Consider the following 24,741-nt stretch of genomic DNA (forward strand, 5'->3'; position numbering starts at 1 on the left):
CATTGGTTTTTGCTCTTAACTAATTGGGCATAGAGACAGAGTATTAGAAAATTAAATTACTGCATAAGAGTTCCATGAACATAAAAGTTATGTCAGCATACATGATTAAATGTGAATTGAGTTACTTAGATAATGTGTTATGAATTAAGAGGATGTAGGAATCCGAGTAGATTTGAGGTGCAGAGAAAACCTTCATAAAAGAATTTAGACCCACCTATCCATTCAATAGACACTATTGAGTACCCATTAATTGCCATGTACTAAATCAAACCCCAGGAACATAAGGGTGAAGACACTGTCTTTGATCTCCAAGATTCATAGTCTAATGGGGAAGACAAAGAGAAAAGGGTAAGAAGCAAGAGGCAGAGGGTTCATGTGGCATAAGGAACGTGCAGAGGCAGGATTGGGATTGGGAAGGCAAACAAGACAGCCAGGGCACAAAATTTAAGGAAGCGTTCCCTCTCAAGGCACTGCAAGTGCAAAGTTAGCACTTGTCCAGACCCAAAAGGTAGTGCTTCCTTAAATTTTACACCCTAGACACCTTACTTGCCTCACCCTAGTCCTGGACCAGTCGCACTCTTTAGCCATTATGCAAAGTGGCAGAATGGTATAAATCACACTCACACACACACACACACACACAAAACCCTGAATTGAGTTTGAATAAAATTTGTCACTAATCACTACTTGATCTAGAGAGTTTTTTCGTATCTCTGGGCCTCAGTCCCCTCTTCTGCAAAATGAAGAGGTTGACCTGGGTTAGTGTTATTCAGAATGTGACCAGCACAGCATGTGGAGTCTTCAGAAATAACTCAGATAAGGAGGGGCTGAGTGAGTAGAGTGCTAGATCCCTCAACCTTGCTTCAACCAGACATCTTTTATTGGCTTTATTTGAGATGATTCTTATACATTCATTTTTAAAAAAAAAAAGGTTTCAGTGATTTTTTAAAAAAATCAGTTAGACAAATCAAACATCAGGTTGACCCTTGATGGGTTCTAATGCTTTTGACAGCTGTCCATTTGCCTTTCTATCTGGTTTCTGCCAAGGGCGAGTGAGAATAGTTACAATCATCGTTGCAGCGACTGGTGGTTCTGAGTAGTATCCAAGGGCACTGACCGCTTGTCAGTCCTGTGGTGAGTACAGGAATCCTGCTCTTCCCACGTGAAATGCTAAGTGACTCTTGGTGAGTTGAGTGGAGAATAAGAAATGATTGACAGGAGGAAAAACTGGATCAATTTGATGTTAATCTAGGGCTCTGGTGAAACTTAAGAATCCATGAGTCTGATGGTGATTGGGAGCTGAAACTAGGAAGCACTGAAGCAATCAAGTTTCATGTCATTAAAACGATGCCCCATGACTCTCACAGCACTTTCTAGCTCCCCTTCAGAAATACCACTTAGTCAGTGATTGACTGGTCATAAATGATCACACATGAAGTGCTTGTTGAGCAAATCCTGGACTAACTTTGTGATTAACAGCTAAGTATATTATTTGCCCCATTCTAAGAAGCAAGTTAATGATCTCTAAAGATCTGTGGGTCTTCACAAGCATCCTAAATAATCAGGGGAAGAGGTACAGTAGGAGAATGGATGAGAAGAAACACAGTAGTCTGGCCTGTGTCTGTGAGGTGGCGCAGTTGTTTAGGGAGTTATTTAAAATGTGACTAAAAGGCATAGCTGTTATCCTACTGTGTAAAGCAAGAGTGGATAACCTCATACTCTAAGTGGTAAATACAAAGAAATGACTTTTACTTTTAAGAACATATGTTCTTAAAACCAAAAAATTGGAAACTTCAGTCCTGCACTCGAACTGGGAGAGGTCCCCCCAAAACAGGATGAAGAGAAAGGAAGCTCCTAGGGGGATTCACTTCGGGAACATTTATTTCATGTCAGCACTCTGAAGACATTACCTCAGTTAATAAAACAACTTCAGCTGGACAGTGTTTAATCCTACAAGTGGATAAAAAAACCAAGTTTCAGAGAGATTAAGTTTCCCAAGTCGTAAAGCTAATAATGAATGAAACAGTTGGTCTTCAAATCCAGGTCTAATTCCAAAGTGAATGTTTTTCCAATATAATCCCAAGGATGGGAAGGAATATAAAAATATAATCATTTTTAGGGTTAGTCCAGTATGTGAGTCATAGTTCCAAAGAAAATACAACATGACGAGAGGCAGGGGTGTGTTGGGGAAAAAAGTCAGAACTTTGTGAAAACCCATTCTAGTCCCTTAAGAGGACTCTCTAAGTGAAAGATGAGTGAAGAGGAAGAGGACACGAGAATGTGACCAAATCTGACACACACTCAGGGTCTCCTAGAGCTTCTAGAAAGTTGGGGCCATGATTGTTTAGTTCACCACTGTGTACCCCAGCACTTAGCACAATCAGTCAACAAAATCAAAGGAAAGTTAAGGAGATGGAGGCAGAGTTGCAGGTACCACCCCAAGCCCATGACTAACGTGGATTTTTAATGTACACATATATTCATCATATGTGTGTGAAGGAAAATTTTTGCCTTTTGTTGAAAAACAGCCATATTCATGAAGCATCTGCCTTTATTTCAAATCCAACTTTATTCCTTGACTGAGTGGGTAACTGCTTGTTTGGTGTGTTCCAATCCCAATAACCCCCCTGACAGGGAGAGACGTCCCTCCTGTGTTTGCTTGTTTTCAATAAACTTAAGTGTAAATGAAACAGGAAATTAGAATGAGATTCTTTCTAACTCCATCTGACTGAGGCAATAATCAGAGCAACAAAGAAAGTCTGAGATGGTACCCCGCCTCCCCATGCCATGTGCAGATTTACAAAAGAAATAAATCTGAGAAATTACTCCTCAGCCCTTGATCCCCTCAGTCAATTGAACACATATAAAGAACTTAGAGAGTGGGCAGGATTGAACTGGTGAAGAGATTGCTCTGGAGAGGCCAGAAGCCTTGACCTCCCCTTCCGCTTTGAATGGAGGTGTAAACTTTCCACAAGCTTACAGACAACCACTCAGAAAACTGTTCTCTAAATCTGGAGACACAGAGTAGTAGTGCCTGGTTCACATGTGAGGAAACTTAAAGTGCTTCTAGACAGGGGCCTGGGTCCCCCCTGGGAAATCTAAACACTGAGAGCAGATGCCAACTACTTAGGGAGGCAGGAGAGGACTGCTCTTGTAGGAGTACCCACATTCTCAGGGACCAATGGTCTTGCCCAATAGAGCCATCTGGAGTGGACTGAGATCTTTTCTAGAAAGAAACCGAGGTGGATCTATTACCAAACTAAACTTGGGTCCACCCACCTGTATGCAGTAAAGCCAATCTGACACCAAGCTGTGGTGAAGGCAAAACATGTGCAGTGTTTATTGCAGGGCGCCAAGCAAGGAGTCTGGGGCATCCAGTGCTCAAAACGCTCAGACTCCCCAGTGGGTTTCAGCAAAGCAGTTTTCAAGGCCAGGTGAGGAAGGTGGGGGTTGAGGGTATGTGATCATCTCATGCACAGTTCTCTGACTGGTTGATGGTGAGGGCACAGGGCAGCATCAGCGGGGTTAACACTGTCAGTCCCCAGGCTCCAGGAGGATCCTTATTAATCCTCAGGCTCCTTTGGGGACTTTGTGCTCATGGCCATCTTAACATTAACATCTTCCATTTGGTGGGGGTTGTCTCATCTGTAAAACAACTCAGGAAGTCTGCATCAGATACTGTTACCTAGGTTTTTTAGAGAGGAGTTAAAGCAGAGAATATGAATGGGGGAGGGGTCTCTCCCAGGAAGCCCCATAGGGTTCAGCTGGGTTACAGATCTCCTGGTTGCCCAGGGTCTGATGAAGGAATCCAGCAAATTCTCTTCTGCCCAGCTCAAGGGTCCTGCTGCAGAGGACTCCACAGAGATGTGTTCAGCATGAACTGTTATCCTCGGGTACAAAGTATGAAGCCACTGAGCCAAGCAAGCCCTGGAGGACTGCCTAATCTCTTTCCATATACCCCACTCACCTTTGACCCTGGTGGGGCCCAAAACTGCAATGCATCTGATGAGTAGAAAAACAATGGAGCCAGAGAAACACACTCCCTTTACCCACTGCAGACCTCCATCCCGAGGCAGGCCTGGGCTGGAGGAGAGGGGTCCAGAGTTTTGATAATTAAACAAGATGGGACATTCTAGTTCCTGAGATGAAACTGTTTTTACTAAAAGTGACCACGGGAGTTTTATTTTCTGAGTGACCACAGAAAAGATATGCCTGCCTAAGACTTCATTTAGGATGGGCAAGTCTAATTTTCAAAAGATAAAAACATGACTCTTCTGTAACCATGGAATAAACACGTCAACATGTATTTAACTCATGGGTGAGAGCCAGAGGGATATTAATGCTGGTTCAACGAGCATCTGAGAAACTAAATATTTGTGGGAATTGAATAAGGGATAGAATATTGGAAGACTGAGAGATTAGAAACTAAAATGGCTAAACTCCTCCAGGGCAATACAACCATATGTAACCTTTGGGTAATTTTTGTCTATCAGAAATCATTTGCATCTCAATTGGGCAAAAATCTAAAAGTTAACATGTAACCTCACAAAATGTGGGCCCTCATTAACAATAACAAACCATGGCATATTCCCCTAGAAAATTAAGTAATCCCTGGGTGGACCTGGGAGACAATGCTCCAATATGGTACAGAAAGAACATTTAGCCAGTCTCTTGCCTTAGTTCCAAGTTTTTAATAATTTTCCTTAATAAAGATCAGGGGAAATGAGCCCGCCTCTCTCCCTAATCAGTTCTAAAGAACTGTGGGAGACAGAAATAAGGCTGCATTTCAATCACGCTCTGTGAGATACGGTTAGTCAACCATACATTATTGTTCAAATAGATACTGGATATACATTTCCAGGCCTGAGAAGATGGCTCATGACTTTCTTTCCCGACTAGAAGAGCAGAGAGTTGGTGACCCAATCCATCAGCAGGGCACAGGACTCAGATGGCTGGGCTTCAGGAAAGAGGAAGAAAGACTTGAGACGAATGTTTGAATAATAGGGAAGCACGAGAGGGCAAAAGCCTGGGAAAGGCTAATCTTCAAGCACAGTGTTTAGAGTGGTCTCTGGGGAGAGACGTGGTACAATTAGGGAGAAGGCGTAGAAAGTAAACCTGGCTTCTTGCACAACTTTTGTTTCTGGCATTCTCTGGGGCAAAGATAGGACCTGTTTGTTTTCAACTGTACCCTCTATTAAGGCTCCGTATTTTTCCAACTAACAAAAGAAAAACAGGCACAACTGTCTCCTGGACCAAAACGTTGATGCATATTTAGTTTAATCTAGTTGCTGACAGGAAACTTTAAAAAAATAACCCAGGATTCCGTAGGCTTCGCTCTTTGTAATTGAAGGCAGCCAAATGGTCTACAATTCAAAATTATGTTTTGTTCCTTGTCACCAATAGACTACACAAACCAGTAATTCTTCTCAGGAGTGCTCTGACATGACAAATGTTTGCAGTGGCCAATTCAAAGGAACACAGTGGTTATTTAAGAGCGTGATACTATCTCCTTTGGTCGAACATTGCAATTTTTTTTTTGCCTTCTAACAAGCAAAATGGCATATCAGAGCCAGAAACGCCTTTGTTTTGTTTCTGTAGAAAAGCTGACCGACCACGCAGAGTTTTTGCCAGGCTGTTGTTGTACGTGCTCTTTCTTTGAGCGTGGCCTTAAAGAGTTAGCTGCTGCCTATTATGGTCTGTCATCCTGCTTTAATCCAGACCTGGACCTGGACAGCTGACTAAGCAGTGAAGACTTTCTTACAGACCCCCAAGCTAAAACAAACAAAGAAGCAGATATGTGTTTTCAAGGGAAAATGTTTCTACCATGAAAGTGGTGGGACAGCAATTGGAATAATAGAGAGAGCCCTGAAAGCAAGGAAAAACCCAACACTGTCCCACAGGACAGGAGGGAATGGACAAAGAGCTCCAGGAAGGAGAGGAATGGGAAATCCAATGTTAGAACAGTGAGCTTTCCTGACACAGAGGATGCTCAGGACATAATTTTTGCAGAATAGAACCTCATCCCTTTTTCTCTAAAATCATGGGAAAAGAACCAGTCTGGCTTGATAAATTAAAACATTTAAAAGAATTTGTAAAAGGAGGAGCAATGGGCATAGCACTACATGTAGACTTTTCAAAAGAATTCCTTAAAATCACAGATAAAAAAGTCTTTTAAAAACCCAGTACTTGTTTATTTGAAAAATCAGTAAATGTTGGGAAAAAAAATTTTTTTTCAAAATTCCCTTGTCCTTTCCCCACCGTGCATAAGGAGGAAGAGTGACTTTGCCAAATACTAATCTTGCACTAAAGAGAAATTTTTTAAGGTTAAAAGTGAATGTTTTGATTCCCAATAACATATATCAAGAGATAAAAATCAGAGATCTGTAGTTACACACAGCCCCAGATTACTTGCATGTGCTTTTGGAATGAATGCATCTATACTTCTCTGTGAATCTAGTTCAGCTAGGGGATTAGAATCTTTCCAGAAAACAAGCAAAGTAACACTGAAGCCTCAAGAAGGAACTGCGGTCCACTTCTCCCATCGCTTCGAAGACTTAACTCAGATATGAACGCTTGCCTTGCCTCTAAGTTCCTTTCCAGAAAACACCTTTCATGGAGTGAGATGAAGAGAGAAGGTGGTAATTAACCACTTTATTTAAAAGGCTTCTCAGGGTAGTTGAGACAGAAAAGGTGATGTAAGCTGCTGAATTGAAATGTGGAACTGGGACATAGTAAAAGGAACACTTTGACTTTCAGATTTTGAATGTCCAGCTCCTGCTATGATGCAGAAGGTACTCAGAATGAAAAAAAAAAAAAAAGAAAGAAAGAAAAAGAGAGAGAGAGAGAGAGAGAAAGGTAGCGAGAAGATCAGCAGAGGATACAAACGTTCTCTAGCTTTTCCTTTATGGGAAAGAAATGAGTGATATTTTCATATTTTTGTGGAAATCTAATTGTAAAGTCTTTTTCTGGCAGAAATAATGAGGAATGAGTAGCCATCTCTGACTGCATAATTACAGTTTAAATCTTATCCACCTGTTATGGGGTGGTGGTGGGTGGTTCTTGGTATGTTTAGAGGCTAGAAACAAGCTCCTAGCTGCATTTCACAGAGGGAGCTTTTAGTAAAAACAATAGCTACCACTTATTAAATGCCTACAGTGTGCATTTTACGTATGTTATTCTAGAATATCTCAATGATAGAAAATTCTGAATTATTTTACAAAGTTCCAGTACCTAATATTGATGAGCCTCACTGCTGAAAAAGCACAGAATTGTATGTGCTTTGATACATACAAACACTAATTGCTAATAAGCTTCTTCAGACTTGTCATCCTACTACATTTGCGAACTTAAGTCAGTTTTTAAAAAAACTAAGTTGATTTTTAACTGTCATGTTTTACAAACTTCGGTAGTTTCTGGAAATATTTTTCTATTGCTTTCAGGAACAATAGCAAAACAATGAAAACCAAGCACGTGCTAGGAAAGAAAACATTGTTGGATAACACAGTTATTGTCAGACAGAAGAAGGATAGTATTCATGAAAAATCACAAGATTTATGAAAATTGATCCTGAATTTCAAATTGAAAGTTCAGTAACAACAGACATCTCCCATGTTGACCTAAAATAAATAAGCTGCCAGTTATTTCTCCAGGAAAAAAAGAAAAGGGAAGGAAAGGTTTTATTCAAGATCAGCAAAGAATTGCAATTCCAAGTCTGCAACCATGGCAAGTTGTCAACAACCCCTCTCCCTTCTTTTCAAGAGTGGGCATGGAAGTTGGGAAGGCTACAGTAAACAGGAGCCCCCTGGAGGAATCGAGAGTTCTGAAACACAGCGGCTTTGCACTGGCTGAGATGTGACAGTGTCTCATTAGCAGGGCTCTTGCCCGGCAAGCAGAGGAAGTCCTCCTTCTCTTGGGCTTGGCCATTGTCGTAGACTATGACAGCTTCCCCTTCTAGGCTCCCAACTCTATTTTAACTGAGATTTTTATTTATCAACTTTTACACTCACGTATTTTTTATAACTTAATAGAAAGGCCAAAGGGGTTAAGTATAGAGGCATTCAAAATACCTTTATATTCAAATTTAGGATGCAGTTTTGTTTTCCAGACATATTAAATAAAATGCTTTTTAATATTGTAATATTAAATATTGTAATCACCTGATTTGCATACTGAGGACATTTATATCAAACCTGGTAACTCCTGGACACCAAAACTAGGACCCTATAGATACTGGCCTAGGTTTATGAACCTTTTACCTCCATCTTCTTTTATTCTAGAACGTACTATAAAACCTTCTAATTTGGCCTTTAAGTGAGACATTTATTGTTGCCAGTCCCTCTTTGCCATAGTCTTTTACTCATTTATTAAACCTGTATTTAATACATGGAATATATGGTTAAATATTGTAGATTCAAAGCGAAAAAAGAAACAGCCCCCCTTCTTCAATTATCTTACATGGAAGGAATCAGATAATTTTGACACAATATGATGAGCTATAATTATTGCGAGAGTTATGTAAAGGTGTTTTGGGAATATAGAGAAGGAAGCCCTTAACTGCTGAAAGGATGTGAGGGATAGAAAAAAATTTAGGAATTAGCCACAGGGTGCGGGCGTAGGGGCAGGGAAAGGGCTTGCAGTGTTTCAGGCAAAACGAAATGGCCTGTTCAGACAAGAGGGTGGGGGACAAGGACATCACATCCTAGAAATGACAAGTAACGAGTAAGGCTGCAGCATAGAGTTGCTGGGATGGAGGAAAGGTTAACCTGCGACAGAAGGGTAATCAGGGCCAGATCGCGAAGGCTCATGGTGAGGTCTTTAACCAAATGGCCAAGTGAAGAGTTTAAAATGGAAGGAAGTAAAGCTGTTGTGTGGAAGATGGCTCCACCTGAGCACCAGCAAGGAACTGCTGAGAAGTCTGAATATAGAGTAACGAAGATCTAAGTAAAATTAGTAGCTATGGGACAGTCAAGGGGAGAAAGACTTGGGAGGTATCTGGAAGGCAGAATCAAAACTGGCTCAGACCCATATGGGAAGGTGACAAAGGGGAAGAAACAGAGGCTACCTCCCAGGTTTCTAGACTGGGTCCTGATGTCATCCACTGAGACTATCGTCTCAGGAGGAGGAGAAGCAGAGCCATGGGCATGAATTTTATTTGTGATGTTTATTTTGAGGTACCTGGGAGACATGCAAGTGGAGAATTCTGAGCCACAGGAAAACCCTATGAAGCCTTGGGCATCAAAAAATTACATCTAGTGCTCTAGTCCCAGCAATCAAACTGAAAACAGTACAAAACCATACATCAAATATAAGGATGGCCAAAAATGTTTTGCTTTTTCTAATAATGACCACTTTGGTACTTTTTAGAAGACATCACCAAAAATGAAGATTTAAAAAATATATATTACACATGTTTATTTATATAAAAATCTATATTTATATAAATGTACTTGATATGTAAGTATATTTATAGATTACTGTTTTTCCTGCCCCTGCTTGGCACCTGATAGAAACATGTGCATAGACGGACGGCCTTTTGGGTAATTCAGCCTGGGCGGTGATTAGCAGGCAGTGGCCAATCCTGTTTCCTTCTCTACAATTTCCCATATGCTGAAGAATTTACAGATCTGCCCACAGCAAATGTACTTGGGGTTTTCCACTAAAGTAAGCCTGTGGAAATCAAGCTAGAGGGACAGTTCTTATGTATCTGAATAGAACCAGTCGGCGAGTCTCATTCACAGCTGTTCTTGTTCTGTATCTGTTTAGAATCAAAGTCACTGCTTATTTTCTTATTTGATATATTCCGTCACCTCCATGTCTGCCTATCCATTAAGTAAACAGCACACATTTCTCGTACACCAGTGTTTCTCAAACGGTTTCTATCGATCTCCTGGAAGGCTTGTTAAACTAGATTGTTGGGTACCACCCCCAGGGGTTCCGATTCAATAGATATGGGATGGGGCCAGTGAATTCACTTTTCTAACAAGGAAGTGCAATCTAATAGGCCAATTTCCCACAGCCAAAGCAATTAGAAGACAATAGAGACAATAAATTCATTTTTTAAAATTCACTGAAGTAGACATAAGAAGAAAGTTGGTAAACATAGGATGTATTCATTAGGAAAGGATAATCAGGGTAACTGGGGTGGGTGGCCTTGCTTTTGAATGAAATATGAGATTATCTGCCATGACATTCTTCTGTGTTTTGGTTTTCGAAAGCTGATAAAAATATTTACAGGCAAGCAGAAAAAGTCTCTCTACTTTGATTCAAAATGCAGTTTGATGACAAAAAGGACAAAGCAACTAATTTTGCGTTTCAAGACATTCTTGATAGCTGTCACATATACTGGCATAGAGCAAGATATCCTTTGAGGGAGTAAAAAGCAATTTGAGTTCATAGCTCTTCGTTAAGAAGCTGTCTTTATTCCTTGATTTCTGAAGTTCTGTGAACCACATGCCCTTCTCTGAGCAAAAACTGACCTTCCCATTGAGTAGACAATCTCCTTCGGCTACCTCACTCAGACCACTCTAACTTTGGCAAAATAATCCCGGTAGCAGGAATTTTAAAATGGCAGGAGAGTGGCAGGATAGAACACATTTTAAAAGAGAAGTTTATGTGGTAAGGCTTGGAAATAGATCAGTAATACTATAATTTTTAAAAAAGATATTTTCAGTATAACAGAATTTAGAATTCTCCTACAACTTTAGTATGACCTAGGCAGCTCCCAATTTAGAAACAAGTTTTATCCAAAAACCTCACTGGAAAGTAATTTGTTTGGAATTTGGAACAATTTCCAAATGACATTATTGTACTTATAACCTTCTAGGTTATAAGGTTGCTAGGAAAAATTTTTTAAATTTCCAAATCCATAGAAAATTTATAAAAATCCTCAAGATAACTGAAATACCAAGTCTTTACTTAGAGAAGGCAGGAAGAAAATCTGTTGTAATGTAAACTTTCTACTTGATGGAATATGAAATAAAGTACACAATGGGACTGGGTACTGTTTCATTACTAGCTGTGTGGTCTTGGGCAAGTCATTTCCTCTCCTCAACTTCAGTTTCTTCAAGAATAAACGGGGAGTGTTGAATAAAAGCATCAGAAATACTGTTTAACTTTTAAGTGTTGGTTACCGGCATTGGAAACAACATATGTAAACTCTCCACCCTTCACGGCACACAGTGCCATCAGGATGTTAATACTAATTATGCATTTATTAACCATCCACTCTATGTCAGGAAGAATACTAGGAATCTACATGTTATTCCATTTAATCATCAAAATAATCCTATGCAGCAGGTGTTTCTATTTTCATTGTTGTAAGTAAAAATCAGAAAGAGGAAATGGTTTAAAATGTTCATTTTAAAAACTAAGAGAAAAAATATACGTAGAGAAGGGTGATAGCCCTGGGTCAATATTACTTATGTCATATTTGTAACTATTTTCTCCCTTATCCTCACAGCTACCCTATGAGTTTGGAATACTTTATTTTTTCTCCCATTTTATAAATATTCTGATAATCAGCACATTTCAGACTCTAATCTACAGTAGGTATTATGGGACCAGGGATTCAGGTTTATACAATTCCCTCATCAGGTACAAAGCAGTGGTTTCAGTCTAGGGCAATGTGGGCACGGGACAGAATAGTCTATAGACGGTGGCCAGTAGGAAAGTAACAGGAAAAGTCAGGTGTAATCCATTCTTTGAATGTACCTGAGATTCCAAAATCAAACGGTTGTAACTGAGAGAATGTCTATGCTTGACACATGTAAAATCTGTTGAGACTCTGTGACACTGTCATCAAAAATTAGTTATAAATCTCTTGGTTCATAAGGAAATTGTTATTTACAAATAAATGGTTTTGTTTACTATGAAAAAACAAATCCCTCCCAGTAAGTCAGGGATTTTCAGCCAGTATATTTCTACACATGAAACCAGAATATAAACTATTTCTGAAGCAAAAGCTAGTTAATATTAACTATTTTAATGTCATACCTTGGTTGATATACACCAGATTACCAGTTTGGTGTGAAGCAGAGACCCATATGCCTTGATATCCATATTATTACCAATCTGGAAATTGACTTATCAGATATCACAGGTTAAGGAAGGTCTGCTTATAGACAAGACAAATCTTAAGGGATAACATGAGGGAAAAATCTTTAAGAAAACAGAGGGCATAAAAGTAACAAATTTGATCATTCAATCAAGTTACACTCTTCTCTGAGTGGAATATTTTTCTTAAAGAATTAATTTATGTGTATGCATGACGGGGACATTGTGCTCTATACCAGAAATTGACACATTGTAACTACTGTATTTCAATTAAAAAACCAATTAATTTACCAACTGAGCCCTATTACCTGTTAAGCACTAGGCTAGGTGCTGGAAATACAAAGATAATTAAGAATGTTCTTGTCCTATATGATTTCACTGTCTAATGGGACAACGTAGATAAACTGCTAGTTACGATACTAGGAGGCACGACCCTACAGCTGTGAGAGGGCTGAGTCCTAGAAGGGCGTTATGCATCTTTCTCCTGGCCTGATTTCCAAGTAAGCATTTGCTTTCTACTTGAATCCCAAATCTCCTTGATCGTTTTTAATATTTCTGTTCCTGTATACCCTTCACCCGGTTTTCCCCTAATGCTGATATCAAAACTGAGATCAGCACTGTAGTAGGTTGTGCCCCTTTTATCCCCAATCTGACAGTTCTTTGGACTCGCCTTGACTTTCAGAACCCTCACACCTTTGAAGATACCTGGCCAGGTATTTTGTAGAATATCTTCGGTTTGGGTTTGACTCCTGTTTTCTCATGATTATACTGAAGTTAAGGATTTGGGATGTGTTCTTTTTAATGCATAATGTCAGCAGGTACAGGATGTTAATATATCACTGCTGGTGATGTTAACCTTGATCACTTGTTTTAGCTGGTGACTGCCAGGTTGTTCCACTGCAAGGTATTACTTCTACTTTTGTAATTAATTAATATTTGGTGGGGGGGGGCGCTCCCTGATGTTTTTACTGAAGAAGTTATCCAGACTTTTTTTTTCCCCTTTTGAAAATAGTCTTACTGATGGCACAGAGTCATTGAATAGTCAAAACCATAGTATTATAGGCCTAGAAGTGAGATTATATTTATACACAGAACATTTAAGTATAAGGTCTATGTTTCTATCTTATAAATGAATGTCCATTTTCCAGAGGAAAGAAAACACAAGAGAGACAAATGAAGGGTATCTTTTGATGACCTGAGTGTACACACAGGGTGTAACAAACACGTTGAGGGTCTCTCAATTTTTGATTACTACATCATTTGAATTTAAGGAATAAATAACTAATTCTAAAGCTGAGAGCACAGGTACTGGCAAATTCGCATCTGTAGTAGGTATGGAAGGTACTTTTTCAGGGGCTTTCCTAAAAGCAATGACCACACCCATTTTAATAAGGATTTACGTCCTACCTGAAGCACTGATCTCCATGAATGACATAATTGAGGAGTAAATTACATGGGAAATATTTCTCTGGAAAATCTAGGATGGGACACTGACCTTAGAGGTGGGTATAAGGACAAGGCAGTTGATTCATTAGTTAGCTGTGAACACAAACTATAGGCATAGTCAAAGGAGAACAAGCATGGAATTTCTGTTTTGCCTGCCATTAGCAGAATAAAGTTTGCTGTGCAAAGTGAAAGATCTGCCAGCATTTTCTCATGATGGATAATAACTAGGTTACAGAGAAATTGTAAAATAACTTCTTACAAAACACTGGTTCACAACTATGGCTAACATTACCAAATTTAATTATGCTAAATGTCCTATTTGAGAAAAATTTCGAGAGGCTACAGAAAATATTAACAGCAGTGATTCTCTGGGGAAATGTTTTGGAGTCTTTTCCTTTTTCCATTTACAGTTCTGTACTATTGGATTTTCTTTCTTTATTGATCATGATCTAGTACTACTTTTAAATTGAAAAATAAATCCTTTTTCTGGTAAATACTAAAGCTTTGCCATAAGGTGAAATGAAGGGAAGAGCCTAGTAAATTCATCTCAGTAGTTAGTTACTGAAGTATTCAAAACGCATTAAAATTTTTTCTCCTTAATTTGTTTTTGCTTTTTTTTGTGTGGAAGGGGAGTAATTAGGCTTATTTATTTATTTTTGGAGGAGGTAGTGGGGATTGAACCCAGGACCTCACGCATGCTAAGCAAGCTCTCACTTGAGCTATACCACCCCCACCCTCCCCCCAAAGGCTATTGCTAAAAGGTAACTGTCCTACAACAAAAGCTTGAGAAGAGGATTCTAAGTTTATATGAAACTCAGTGGATTCCAGAGCATGTGGTTGATTGGCTGTTTAACCACCTCATTGATACTCTGCATTCAGAAGGAGTTTATAATTTAACAAAGGTTGAGAAAACTTTTGGCGGACTTATTTAGATTTTACATCTTTTAGAATCCTGCCCCCAATTTTAAAATTAAAGAAATTTTAAATTAGAGAATCACTGTTCTGTGAAAAGTAATAAAAGAACTCATTGACTGGAATGGTATTTCACTGAAAAATTCAATGCTGTATGTTTACGTGTGTGTGTGGGTATATATAAAATTATTTGGTGTATAGTAGATCAAAGTAACTATTCATGAAAAAGCCAAAGGGGAAAATGCCTTAAAATACATTATAGATACTGAATAAGACCGATCAGTGAAGTTTATTTAGGCCTCCCCTAAAAGCGAGGATTCCAACTCCTCTTCAAAGAATTACCTTTGAATCAAACCTGGGCTGCTCCCCGCCTCCCACTCACTGAGACAGAGGGCCTGTATTCCCTCCTGAATTCCAAGTAAGCCATTCAGGGCACAACTCCACAAGTAACACAGAATCTTGGCAAATTAAATGGTAGGTAAACAGGAACAGGATACAGAATAAGTAAACATGAGCAGGATACAGCTCTCTTGCAAACAAAAATTTTTAAGCCAGTAATTAACGAATGTTACCTTCTGAAGCAGCACATTCATCGGTTTTTCGCATTTTGTTTTAATATAAGATTACCACAAAATTTTACTGTTCCAAACATATCATTTTTACTTTAGCATTTGAGTTGCTTAGCTCTATTTAAATTCCTTTAGTTTTAAAGTGCCCTTAGGTAATTTCACAACAATATTTCAAATTAAGACAAGGCTGTATTAAGTGTTATCAACAGCAAACAGCCTCAGCTTTGAAAATATACTTTGGTTTTGTTGCTATGTTGGAGGAAAATGCTTGTTATCAATCTAGCAAGCAGTTAATTAACTAGGTGAAATAGTGCTTACTTTCAATTCCTTAGAGCTCTTTTGTTTTCTTCGCGATTAAGTTTTTATTCTGGGGTTCGAAATAAGTTTTGCTCCGCAGATAATAATGCGTGTGGTAGTACTGAAAAGAAAAAGAAAAGTAATTCTAGACATACCTAGGGGAAAACTTTTAATGATTTTTGTGCAACCAAAGTGGGTGTTTTTTTTTTTTTTTTTTAAAGCTCCTTAGTCTCTCACACCAGGTGTTTCTCCTTCCACTGCAGGCCTTGAGGCCGTCCACAGGGTTTCCACCTGTCTCCTCTTACCCCTCCAGCTCTCGAAGTTTCCTTTCCCGAAGGCGTAGGCAGCATTCCTCCGCGAGCGGATCCCTCAACTGGCTTTTCCCGGCGGCCCGGCTCCACGTGACCGCCGCTAACACCTGTACCGCGACCAGCTCACAGCGCCCCCATCTCCTCCGTCAGGTACCGACCCGGCCTAGCTCCCCCTCACCGAGGAGGTCACCGTCCGGCTGTGAGCCTCGCTCCGCCGGCAGGGGAGGGGCCGAGCTACGGCCCCAGCAGTCGCTGGAGCCCTTGCAGCCGGATTATCACATGACTCCACGGCGGCGGTAGCCCTGGCAGCAGCCGCGCCGGCTCCGCGGGCTCGCCGGGTGGGCTCAGTTCCGCTCACGCAGGAGTCGAGCGCAGCGGGCGGGGAAGAGACCTGCTGGCGCTGCGGCCGCCCAGTCGCTCCCGGAGCGCGCAGCATCTCCACCGGCGCGGCCGGCCCGCTCCATGCCGCTGGGTTGCGGAAGTGTAGCGGGGGGAGGCGGCGGCGGCGGCGGCGGCGCGGAGCGCGGGAGGCCGGGGCTCGGCCCCCTGCAGCACTAGGCTCTGGGAACCGCGCGGCGCGCCCAGCGGCCCGGTTGCCCGTGCGCCCGGCGCCCGCCGCAGCCTGCATGCCCCGCGCTGCGCCTCGCCGGGCCCCCGCCGCCGCCCCCTGGTCGCACCGCTGCTGTCGGGCTCCGGAGTAATATGCTCACCCGAGTGAAGTCTGCCGTGGCCAATTTCATGGGCGGCATCATGGCTGGCAGCTCAGGCTCCGAGCACAGCGGCGGTGGCTGTGGAGGCTCGGACCTGCCCCTCCGCTTTCCCTACGGGCGACCCGAGTTCCTGGGGCTGTCTCAGGACGAGGTGGAGTGCAGCGCCGACCACATCGCCCGCCCCATCCTCATCCTCAAGGAGACGCGGCGGCTGCCCTGGGCCACTGGCTACGCAGAGTGAGTGCAGCGACACCGGCGGCGCCCCTGCTCTTCCCTCAGCCCTTCCCCGCACGGTTCCATCCCTCCTCTCTCCCTGTTCCTCGGCCCCAGGGCCTTCCGCTGGCTGCCGGCGTCCAGGCCTCGGCGAGCACTTCTTATACTGGCCATTTCTCTCTTCTCCGACACCCCCTTCCCCCAACCCCAAGGACGCGGCATCTCCAGCCCGGGTTTGGTTGGTAGATGGGTGGGTGGCAGTGCTGGACCGTGGGAAAGCTAAGGCTAGACGCGGCTGTGAATCTGGGGGTTGTGACACTTGGAAGAAAGTGCGTGGAACTCCTCTGCTGAAGTTTGAAACACTGCAGGGAAATCTGATATCTGTGTGCCCATCCCCCCAAAATCTTTGTGCCTCCGCGTGAAGTTTGTTGGGTAGAGCTTGGAGGAACTGTCGCTGCGCCCGGGGAGTCGGGGGTGGGTGTCCGAGCCCTGGAAGTGGCCGTGGTTGCACAGTTCAGGAGGTCTGTTTCTCTGACTTAAGCCTAAGGGCTCGTTCATTTCTCCTTTAGCAGGTAGTAAAACCCTGCGCCTTTGGTATATGCCAATACTATTCCCCCCAGTCCTTGGGGAGAGAGAAACTTATTCCAGGTGTCTAATGATAGCGTTTTGGTAATCAGCTTTGGTGATTAAGCGAGAGTTGGAGTGCTTTACTATTTCAAGAACCGATTGAGTTAGGTTGAGGACCTGGAATGGAACTGGGAAAGGAGAGAGGGAGGATTTTAATGGCCTTCCTCCAACTCTACGGTTCCTCTTCCATTGACTACTAATGACCATCTTATGAATGATAGGATAAATAATGTTTCTTTTCCTATTCGGCGTTACTGGGAACTCTAAAGGTAGACTTTAGGAAACCAGAGTTGCGGGGTTAATAATAACCCTGTGGGTGCAGAAGTGCACGCTAAACCTTGGTGCCTGGCACACCTGACCCTTTTCCTTCAACTCCATCCGCTCTGTAATCCTAGCCCTCCCCTACCAGTGCACAGCCTCGCTCTCTGATTGGTTCATTGGGGAACCAATCAGCTCTCCCGACGCCTGGGCGCTTTGATGCTGACCCGGTTCTGGTGGCCCCGATACCCCCAAGAAGGCATGGTTCCCGAAGCTCCGGGTTCCGGGGCGAGAAATAGCTTGGGAGACTCTCTTCTAGGATCTCAAATTCTCTTTTCCTTCCTCATTCATTATACAGCCGTTTCTCCATGGGCAGAAATAGAAAATGTGTTTAAATGGGAATAGATGACTGGAGTGTGAAAGATAGGAAACGAGTGAGAGTGTTGGATGCCAAAACAATAAAAATTAACACGTAATAAAGGACAAGCATGGTGGAGAACGTTGAGGGTAGGGAGGTACAAAATAGCAGGGTACCTTTCAGGAGAAAGCCAAAGCAAAAAGAAACACCCGTGGGAGCGAAAAGCGCCTGCCAAAACACCAAGTATTGTTTCTTGACTGCAATAAAGCAACAGGCAAACATAAAAAAGCCCCCAAACCCTACCTTGTTTAAAAGCACATTTGGATCCTTTGCGAGGCAAAAAGCACGTGGGAGGAATACCGAGTCCTGCAGTTGTGAAGATGGAGGCCCTTGTGTCTGTCAAAAACCTGAATGTGTAAGGCCCATTGTCACTCCAGTGCGTTCCCCAGGGCAAGGGCACCTGTCTGAGAGGCCGAGAGACAGGCAGGCAAGTGGTGAAAGAGGAAGAAAAATGCTAAAACATGGAATGTGGAAGCTACTTAAAGGAGTACCTCAGACAGCAGGAAGGAAAGGAAAGGGGAAACAACAACCAATTTAAAAATGTTGGGATTCTCAGCAGGCACGTGATGTGCCAGGGGCTGTAAAGAATATAAGGGGATCTGAGATGAGTCATGTTGGGGAGGAGTGCTGCTGGGAGAGCTCTACCTGCTCTTAGCGGGACCTCAGTTTCCTTGTGTCTAAGAAGCTTGTCTTTTCCTAGACCGGGATGAGAAATTCAATTTGAAGGTTAGAAAGACCACTGTAAAATGTTCAATTTTTAAAGCTAGTTATAAAAGTAGTACATACTTGTGAATTCAAGCAAAGACTTGTGTACAAATGTAAGTGCAGCCCCTCCCCCTCCCCACGCCCCTGGGCCACGTGACAGTTCAGTGTTTGAGTGGTGTACCTGCCTTTCTAGACTTAACTTGGATGCACCTATAAATATGTATCATGCCTTTCTTTTTTTTCTTCCCCAAATAGATTGAGACTAACCATGTTTTTCTGTAGCATTTTGACAAAACACTGTCACAGACTTTATTCCAAGTCAGTACTTACAGAATTACCTTATTCTTTCAGAATGTATACCTGGTACTCAAAATAGCTAACATAGTGCTAACTGTTTAGTGCTCACACCGTTTCCAGATTTGTATCATATCATTTGATTCTCACAACGAACCCTATTAGGTAGGCACTAACATTTCCGTTTTATAGATGAGGATACAGAGGCACTGAATAGTTAAGCAACTTGTCCAGAGTCGTACCACCTTAGCAGGGCCTGTGTTTGAGCCTGAGCAGTCTGACTCGAGAGCCCACACCACCAGACTACCTCCTTACAGTGTGTCAAACTCTGGCTCATCCATCTGTACCCAGGATTAACCACTAACATTCTCTTGCCACTTCCCTCTGTGAGATGTGGTACCACTTCCCCAAACCTTGAACTGTCATTTATCTTCCTGAAAAAATACATCCTGAATGATCAAAATGGCTGAAGTAGGAAAGGGGAGAGAAAGACAAGTAGGAATTGTGGTTCTGGTCAGAGACCGCGACTGCCCAGGACCTACTGGGAGGAGGAATTCTCTTTGTTCTACAAGGTACCTGAGAGGGCTAGACTTGGCAGGTAGGTTCCTCAGAGTGGGGATGAGAGGGGTGCTAGTGAGTCAAGGACTGAGTCAGACATGGTTTGCTTACCTTTCTAGAAAGTGAGCTACTCTCTAAGCCTTCCTGGGAGGAAGAATTGGCATCACTTGATGGAGGAGTTAGAGAGTTTTCTTACTTATTGTTAATTCCTTTCAAAAAGAGATACTCATAGTTATAGAACTAGAGAATTAGCTTGAATGATCCTTGTAAGATTTGGGGATAGAGAAACGGAAGACCCTCATTTATTAATTCAATATTATTGGCATAGTGCTTGGTGGAATTTCTTGGCTCCTATTGTGGCTGAAGTTTCGCCATTTGATTCAGGGCTATGTGCTAGGTTGTAAAGCATTGCAGTTACAGATGACATCTTTCCAACAACATGGATTAGCAAGTTTTATTTTTTAGTTTGGTGTTGAAATCACTGACTTAGCCTGTTAGACTAGCTGGGAGAGAGCCGACAGGAAGTAGTAGTCTGGCCCAGAGACCCCACAGGTCAGCGACTTCCTTTCTTTGTCCACAAGTTTAAATACTACTCAAGTGCTTCAGGGACCTGGAGGTCCATCCAGTTTTTAATGGTTATGAACATATTTTGACCTTTCTTCTTCTTTACCTGTTTGCCCAACCTCTCTCCCACTGGTGGTCAGTTGGACTTAGAGATACTAGGGGATGTGGATTTTGTGCCTGAAACGACAACAATAGATGATGCCAGAGAATGTGCGGTGCTCTGTGTGTGACAGCACTATATTCAAGTTTTATCAGTGATAAATTTCTTTGCTTGGACAGAAAGAATAAATAATAATTATAGCATCATTTTACTTAGGTTATAGCTGTAACAAAGCAATTTTTTTCCTACTACTTTTCTTATGTGTCCCAGACATGGATATTTAAAAAAAGCTGTTCTGAGAATTTATGTTAAAAGTATTATATAAGTTCTTTCTGTCTCACAAAGTTCAAAATTGTGAAAATTTTGATGAAATAACCATATTTAAATCCAGCAAACAGCCCACAAATATTTGGATTTATTTTGGAAACTCTAGGCTATTTCATCCCCCCCCCCCCCGTCATTGGCCCTAATTAGCTATTACCAATAAATCACATTTGTTGGCTGTATAGTGGTGATGACAGAAAAACCACTGTTTCTCTCTTGCCTCAAATGCAGAAATCCCCTGGCCTTTTTTTTTTTCCCTCTTTCCTCCCTTTTAATCTCCTCTAGCACACCCACCCCTTTTACACCTATTTGCAGAGCTCCTGCCTGGGGACTTCTGTTTGACTTTTGCAACTGAAGAACCTCGAGGTTCTCCACTTCTTGTGGAATACAATGAAAAGAAATGGGTGGGGTGTAGTGTGGGAGGTTTCATTTAACAGAGTTCTCCAAATCACTTATTTGTAGATGAGTCCAGAGTAGCCTAAAATATTTCATCTACTGTTCTGGTAACCTGCAGAAGGTACTAATTTCTTATTTTAAAGCAAGTGGCTATGCTCTCCTTTATTTTTTCAGATTTAACATTATAATGAAGTCATCCCCTGTGGGGTGGAGCTCCTGGGCTGTCCCTTTTCTGTGGAAAATAGATCAGCTTCCTTCAAAGACTAGCGTTTCAGCCCCTGTTGTATGGACCCCTGTGATATTGCCTCACCACATGGCGCTTCCTTATTGTGGTTACAATACCAACTGATAACTTAAAACTGACTGCATACTAGAATTGTTTTCTAAAAATGATTATTGAAGATAATTTTTAAAATTGAGGTATAATCGACATAGAACATATTAGTTTCAGGTGTCCAACATAATGACTTGATATATGCATATATTGTGAAGTAATCACCATGATAAGTATAGTTGACACCCATTAACACACAGTTACAATTTTTTGGGGGGGGGAGGAGTGATAACTGTTAGTCTTAGCAACTTTTAAATATACAATACAGTATTATTAACTGTAGCCACTATATTATATTTTATTGTGATTTTTATTTGCATTTCCCTAATATTAGTGATATTGAACACCTTTTCACGTACCTGCTGGCCATCTCTACGTCTGTTCGTATCTTCTGCCCATTTTAAAAGTCAGATGGTTTGTTTTTTTGCTATTGAGTTGTATGGGTTCTTTATATATTTTGAATATAAACCCTTTATCAACATGTGATTTGCAAATATTTTCTCTCATTCAGTAGGTTGCCTTTTCCTTTTGTTGATAGTTTCTTTTGCTGTGCAGAAGATTTTTGGTTTGATGTGTCCCACATGTTTATTTTTGCTTTTGTTGCCTTTGCTTTTGGTGTTAAATCCAAAAAATTCAAGACTGTCAAGGAGCTTACTGCCTGTGTTTTCTTTGTAGGAGTTTTATGTGTTCAGGTCTTATGTTCAAGTCTATTCCGTTTTGAATTAATTTCATGTACGATGTAAGTAGCAATCCAGTTTTTCTTTTGCATGTGCTGTCCGTTTTCCCCAACACTGCCAGTTGAAGAGGCTGACCTTTCTCCCTTGTATATTCTTGGCTCCTTTGTTATAAATTAATTTACCACATAGGTGTGTGTTTATTTCTGGACTCGGTTCTGTTCCATTAATTTATGTGTTTGTTTTCATGCCAGTACCATACTGTTTGGACTATTACTTTGTAATACAGTTTTAAATCAGGAAGTGTGATGTTTCCAGCTTTGTTCTTCTTGCTCAAGGTTGCTTTGGCTATCTTGAGGTCTTTTGTGGTTCCATACAAATTTTAGAATTATTTGATCTATTTCTGTGAAAGATACCATTGTAAGTTTGAAAGGGATTGCATTGAATCTGTAGATTGCTTTGGGTAGTATGGGCATTTTAATGATATTCTTTCAACTCATGATCATAGAATATGTTTTGTTTACTTGTGTCTTCAGCTTCATCAGTGTCTTACAGTTTTCAGTGTGCCGGTCTTTTCACTTCCTTGGTTTAAATTATTACTAGATATTGTAAAAGATATCTTTTTGATGTAGTTGTAAATGGGACTGTTCTTGGCATTTAAACTTTTTTAATATGCTAATTTAAAAATTAATTTTTTAAATAATGTTTATATTTTGTAATTTTCTCTTATTTGGCTAATTTGAACAGAGGATTGAATTTATGCCATTCTGTCTCAGGAAATAAACAACATTCATCTGCTTCCATTACTCTCATTCAGTCAATGAAATCATTGCATTCCTATGCTGGGTGCATAATGTAAGACACAGCTGGCACCCTCAAGAAAACTTTATGGCATAGTTTTTACCCCTTTAGTGTCATTCTCTGAAATTAAGTTAAAATAAAATCATGGACTCATAAGATTACAAGAGACCAACACTGGAGGGTGTGGGAAGTTGTTTGTTTTGTTTTTAATGTCTTAATGCTTCTGGGCAATTTCAAATTTTAGTATTTGGAGCCATTTAAGGAACACTAGGGAAGCAAATTGTTCTTTTCAGCAAGCATTGTGACTAGCTGCCAACTTCTCTGTACCTGAAGGTTCCAAGAGCTTTATAGTACCTGTATAAAGACATGAGTAAAGAAAAAGCTATCCTGACACTTGTTAAAATGGTCAGAAAGACTTTATTCAAGACTGTTGCAGTAGGGGCCCTGTAATAGGGGAGGGAGATCGGACTCAACTCCAAGTACAGTAAAGACAGCTGGAAATTTATAGCCGAAAAGCAGAGTGATAAGCTCAGTGGATGGAAAATTACTGTGAGGAAACATCAAAGGTAGGGGGATTTTGCTGAAAGTAGGTCAAGGAGTTGTACATCAAAGGTAGGAGATGAGGAAACTGATCAGATATCAAGGGTGATCAGATTTGACTGCTAAGTGGGGACATAAAAAAACCAAATTTATTATCTGCTATCACCAACATTTCATGAGATAAGGGATATTTCAAAACCAGAAGTGTAGAGGCATATAATCTCAGCAAAAAAAACAAAACAAAAAAAAACCATAAACAGTTTTTAATTTTTTCAAAATGCTATGCTCCTATTTTTCTAATTTTTCACAAACTCAAAACCATATATTTTTACCTGTCCTGGAGGATTCCCAAGACACTTTCCAGTTTTAAACTCTGTGAGTTCCTGGGGTTAGGCCAGTGTCTTTCTTTCCAGGCTGAGGTTTTTCCCAGTGGGGCTTGCTGTTTCCTTAATTATGATTACAATTTTGCATTATTTTTCCCCAGCACTTTATTATGAAAATTTTCAGACATCCAGAAAAGTTGAAACCATTAGACATTTAGCGCCCACATGCCCACTGTCTAGATTCTAAAGTTCCCATTTTGCTTTATTTGCTTAATCATTTGCCTATCCATCAACACATTCTTGTTATTTTTAAGTGGATATTTCCTTTAGTCCAATGGCTTTGATTTATGTGATTGTTATTTTCCTCAGTAAATTAAAATTAGGTTTTGACTTTCTCAGTTGAGGAAAGCACCAGACCATTGGGTTCCCATCCATGTGGGTGGGGGGCACATTAGATTGAACTTTTGCAACATTGGCACTCTGCAGGCGCTCACTCAGGCCATTCGCTTCCTGTAACTTAGCATTCGTGTAGCTGAGAACTTTGCATGGGGTCAAACTGAAAAGTAGAAACAGATGACACAGCTCTTTGGTCCCCTTCAGTGAAATCAGTAGGAAATTTATTTAAAGCATGACTCACTCCTCTTTCCCGCTGGTGGCCAGTCAGGTGAATGGTATCTGAGGAGCATTCTGTTTAGTGAAGACTTCAGAATGTGTTGCCTGAAAAGTGCTTATGAAGAATAAAGACCATTGTGCTGTGTTCATCTTACTTCTGAAGCACATGTTGTCCACTTGGGGGCTGAGGGAAATTAAAGTACCTGCTTAATTGCCCTTTTTCTGGTGTGGAATGTGCATCCATTGTGCCTCCTTTGTTATGCTGTTCTGACTTGGTTTTCTCCAAATGATGGTAAAATTTAAATGCTTTCCTGTATCTTCTCTCTGTGTGGCCTTTATGCTTATTTATGAGGGAAAATAATGATGCCACCAACTTACATCTGTATAGCTCTGGATGATTATTCCGTCCTGGCCATGTATACTTACATATAAGCATGTATTTAATACGAGGAAAATGAGGCCCAGAGAAACCCGAAGTGACTTTAGAATGTCACACAATGCCATGATCCTAGTGACTGTCACTGAATCATTGAACCTGGCCATTCGTTGTGTGAAGTTATTCATTAATAAAGGGACAAAATATTCTCATAAACAAAATGCCACAGAAGAGAATGTTATGTATTTTATGAACTCAAAGGAAACTAATAAACTAATCTCTAGGTGACTTTAGATTACATAAAGGCATATTAGCACTTCAAGTTTTG

General features: G+C 41.0%; 2 protein-coding genes across 2 annotated transcripts in view; one reads left to right on the plus strand and one right to left on the minus strand.

The window, feature by feature from the left end:
• The window catches only part of LOC102508382 (17-beta-hydroxysteroid dehydrogenase type 6), a 146,799-nt gene extending 131,073 nt beyond the window's left edge, over positions 1 to 15,726 (minus strand). The window contains exons 1-2 of the mRNA XM_032493117.1: positions 15,581 to 15,726; positions 15,297 to 15,396 (exon numbers count right to left, since the gene is read on the minus strand). The gene's annotated coding sequence lies outside the window, so the exon portion shown is untranslated. The remainder of the gene's footprint in view (positions 1 to 15,296; positions 15,397 to 15,580) is intronic.
• A 156-nt stretch (positions 15,727 to 15,882) lies between these two features.
• The window catches only part of PPM1H (protein phosphatase, Mg2+/Mn2+ dependent 1H), a 227,762-nt gene continuing 218,903 nt past the window's right edge, over positions 15,883 to 24,741 (plus strand). The window contains exon 1 of the mRNA XM_032493111.1: positions 15,883 to 16,533. Coding sequence (XP_032349002.1) covers positions 16,289 to 16,533 — 245 coding nt within the window. The 5' untranslated portion in view covers positions 15,883 to 16,288. The remainder of the gene's footprint in view (positions 16,534 to 24,741) is intronic.

The sequence above is a fragment of the Camelus ferus genome, chromosome 12 (assembly GCF_009834535.1).
Source record: "Camelus ferus isolate YT-003-E chromosome 12, BCGSAC_Cfer_1.0, whole genome shotgun sequence".
Lineage (NCBI taxonomy): Eukaryota > Metazoa > Chordata > Mammalia > Artiodactyla > Camelidae > Camelus > Camelus ferus.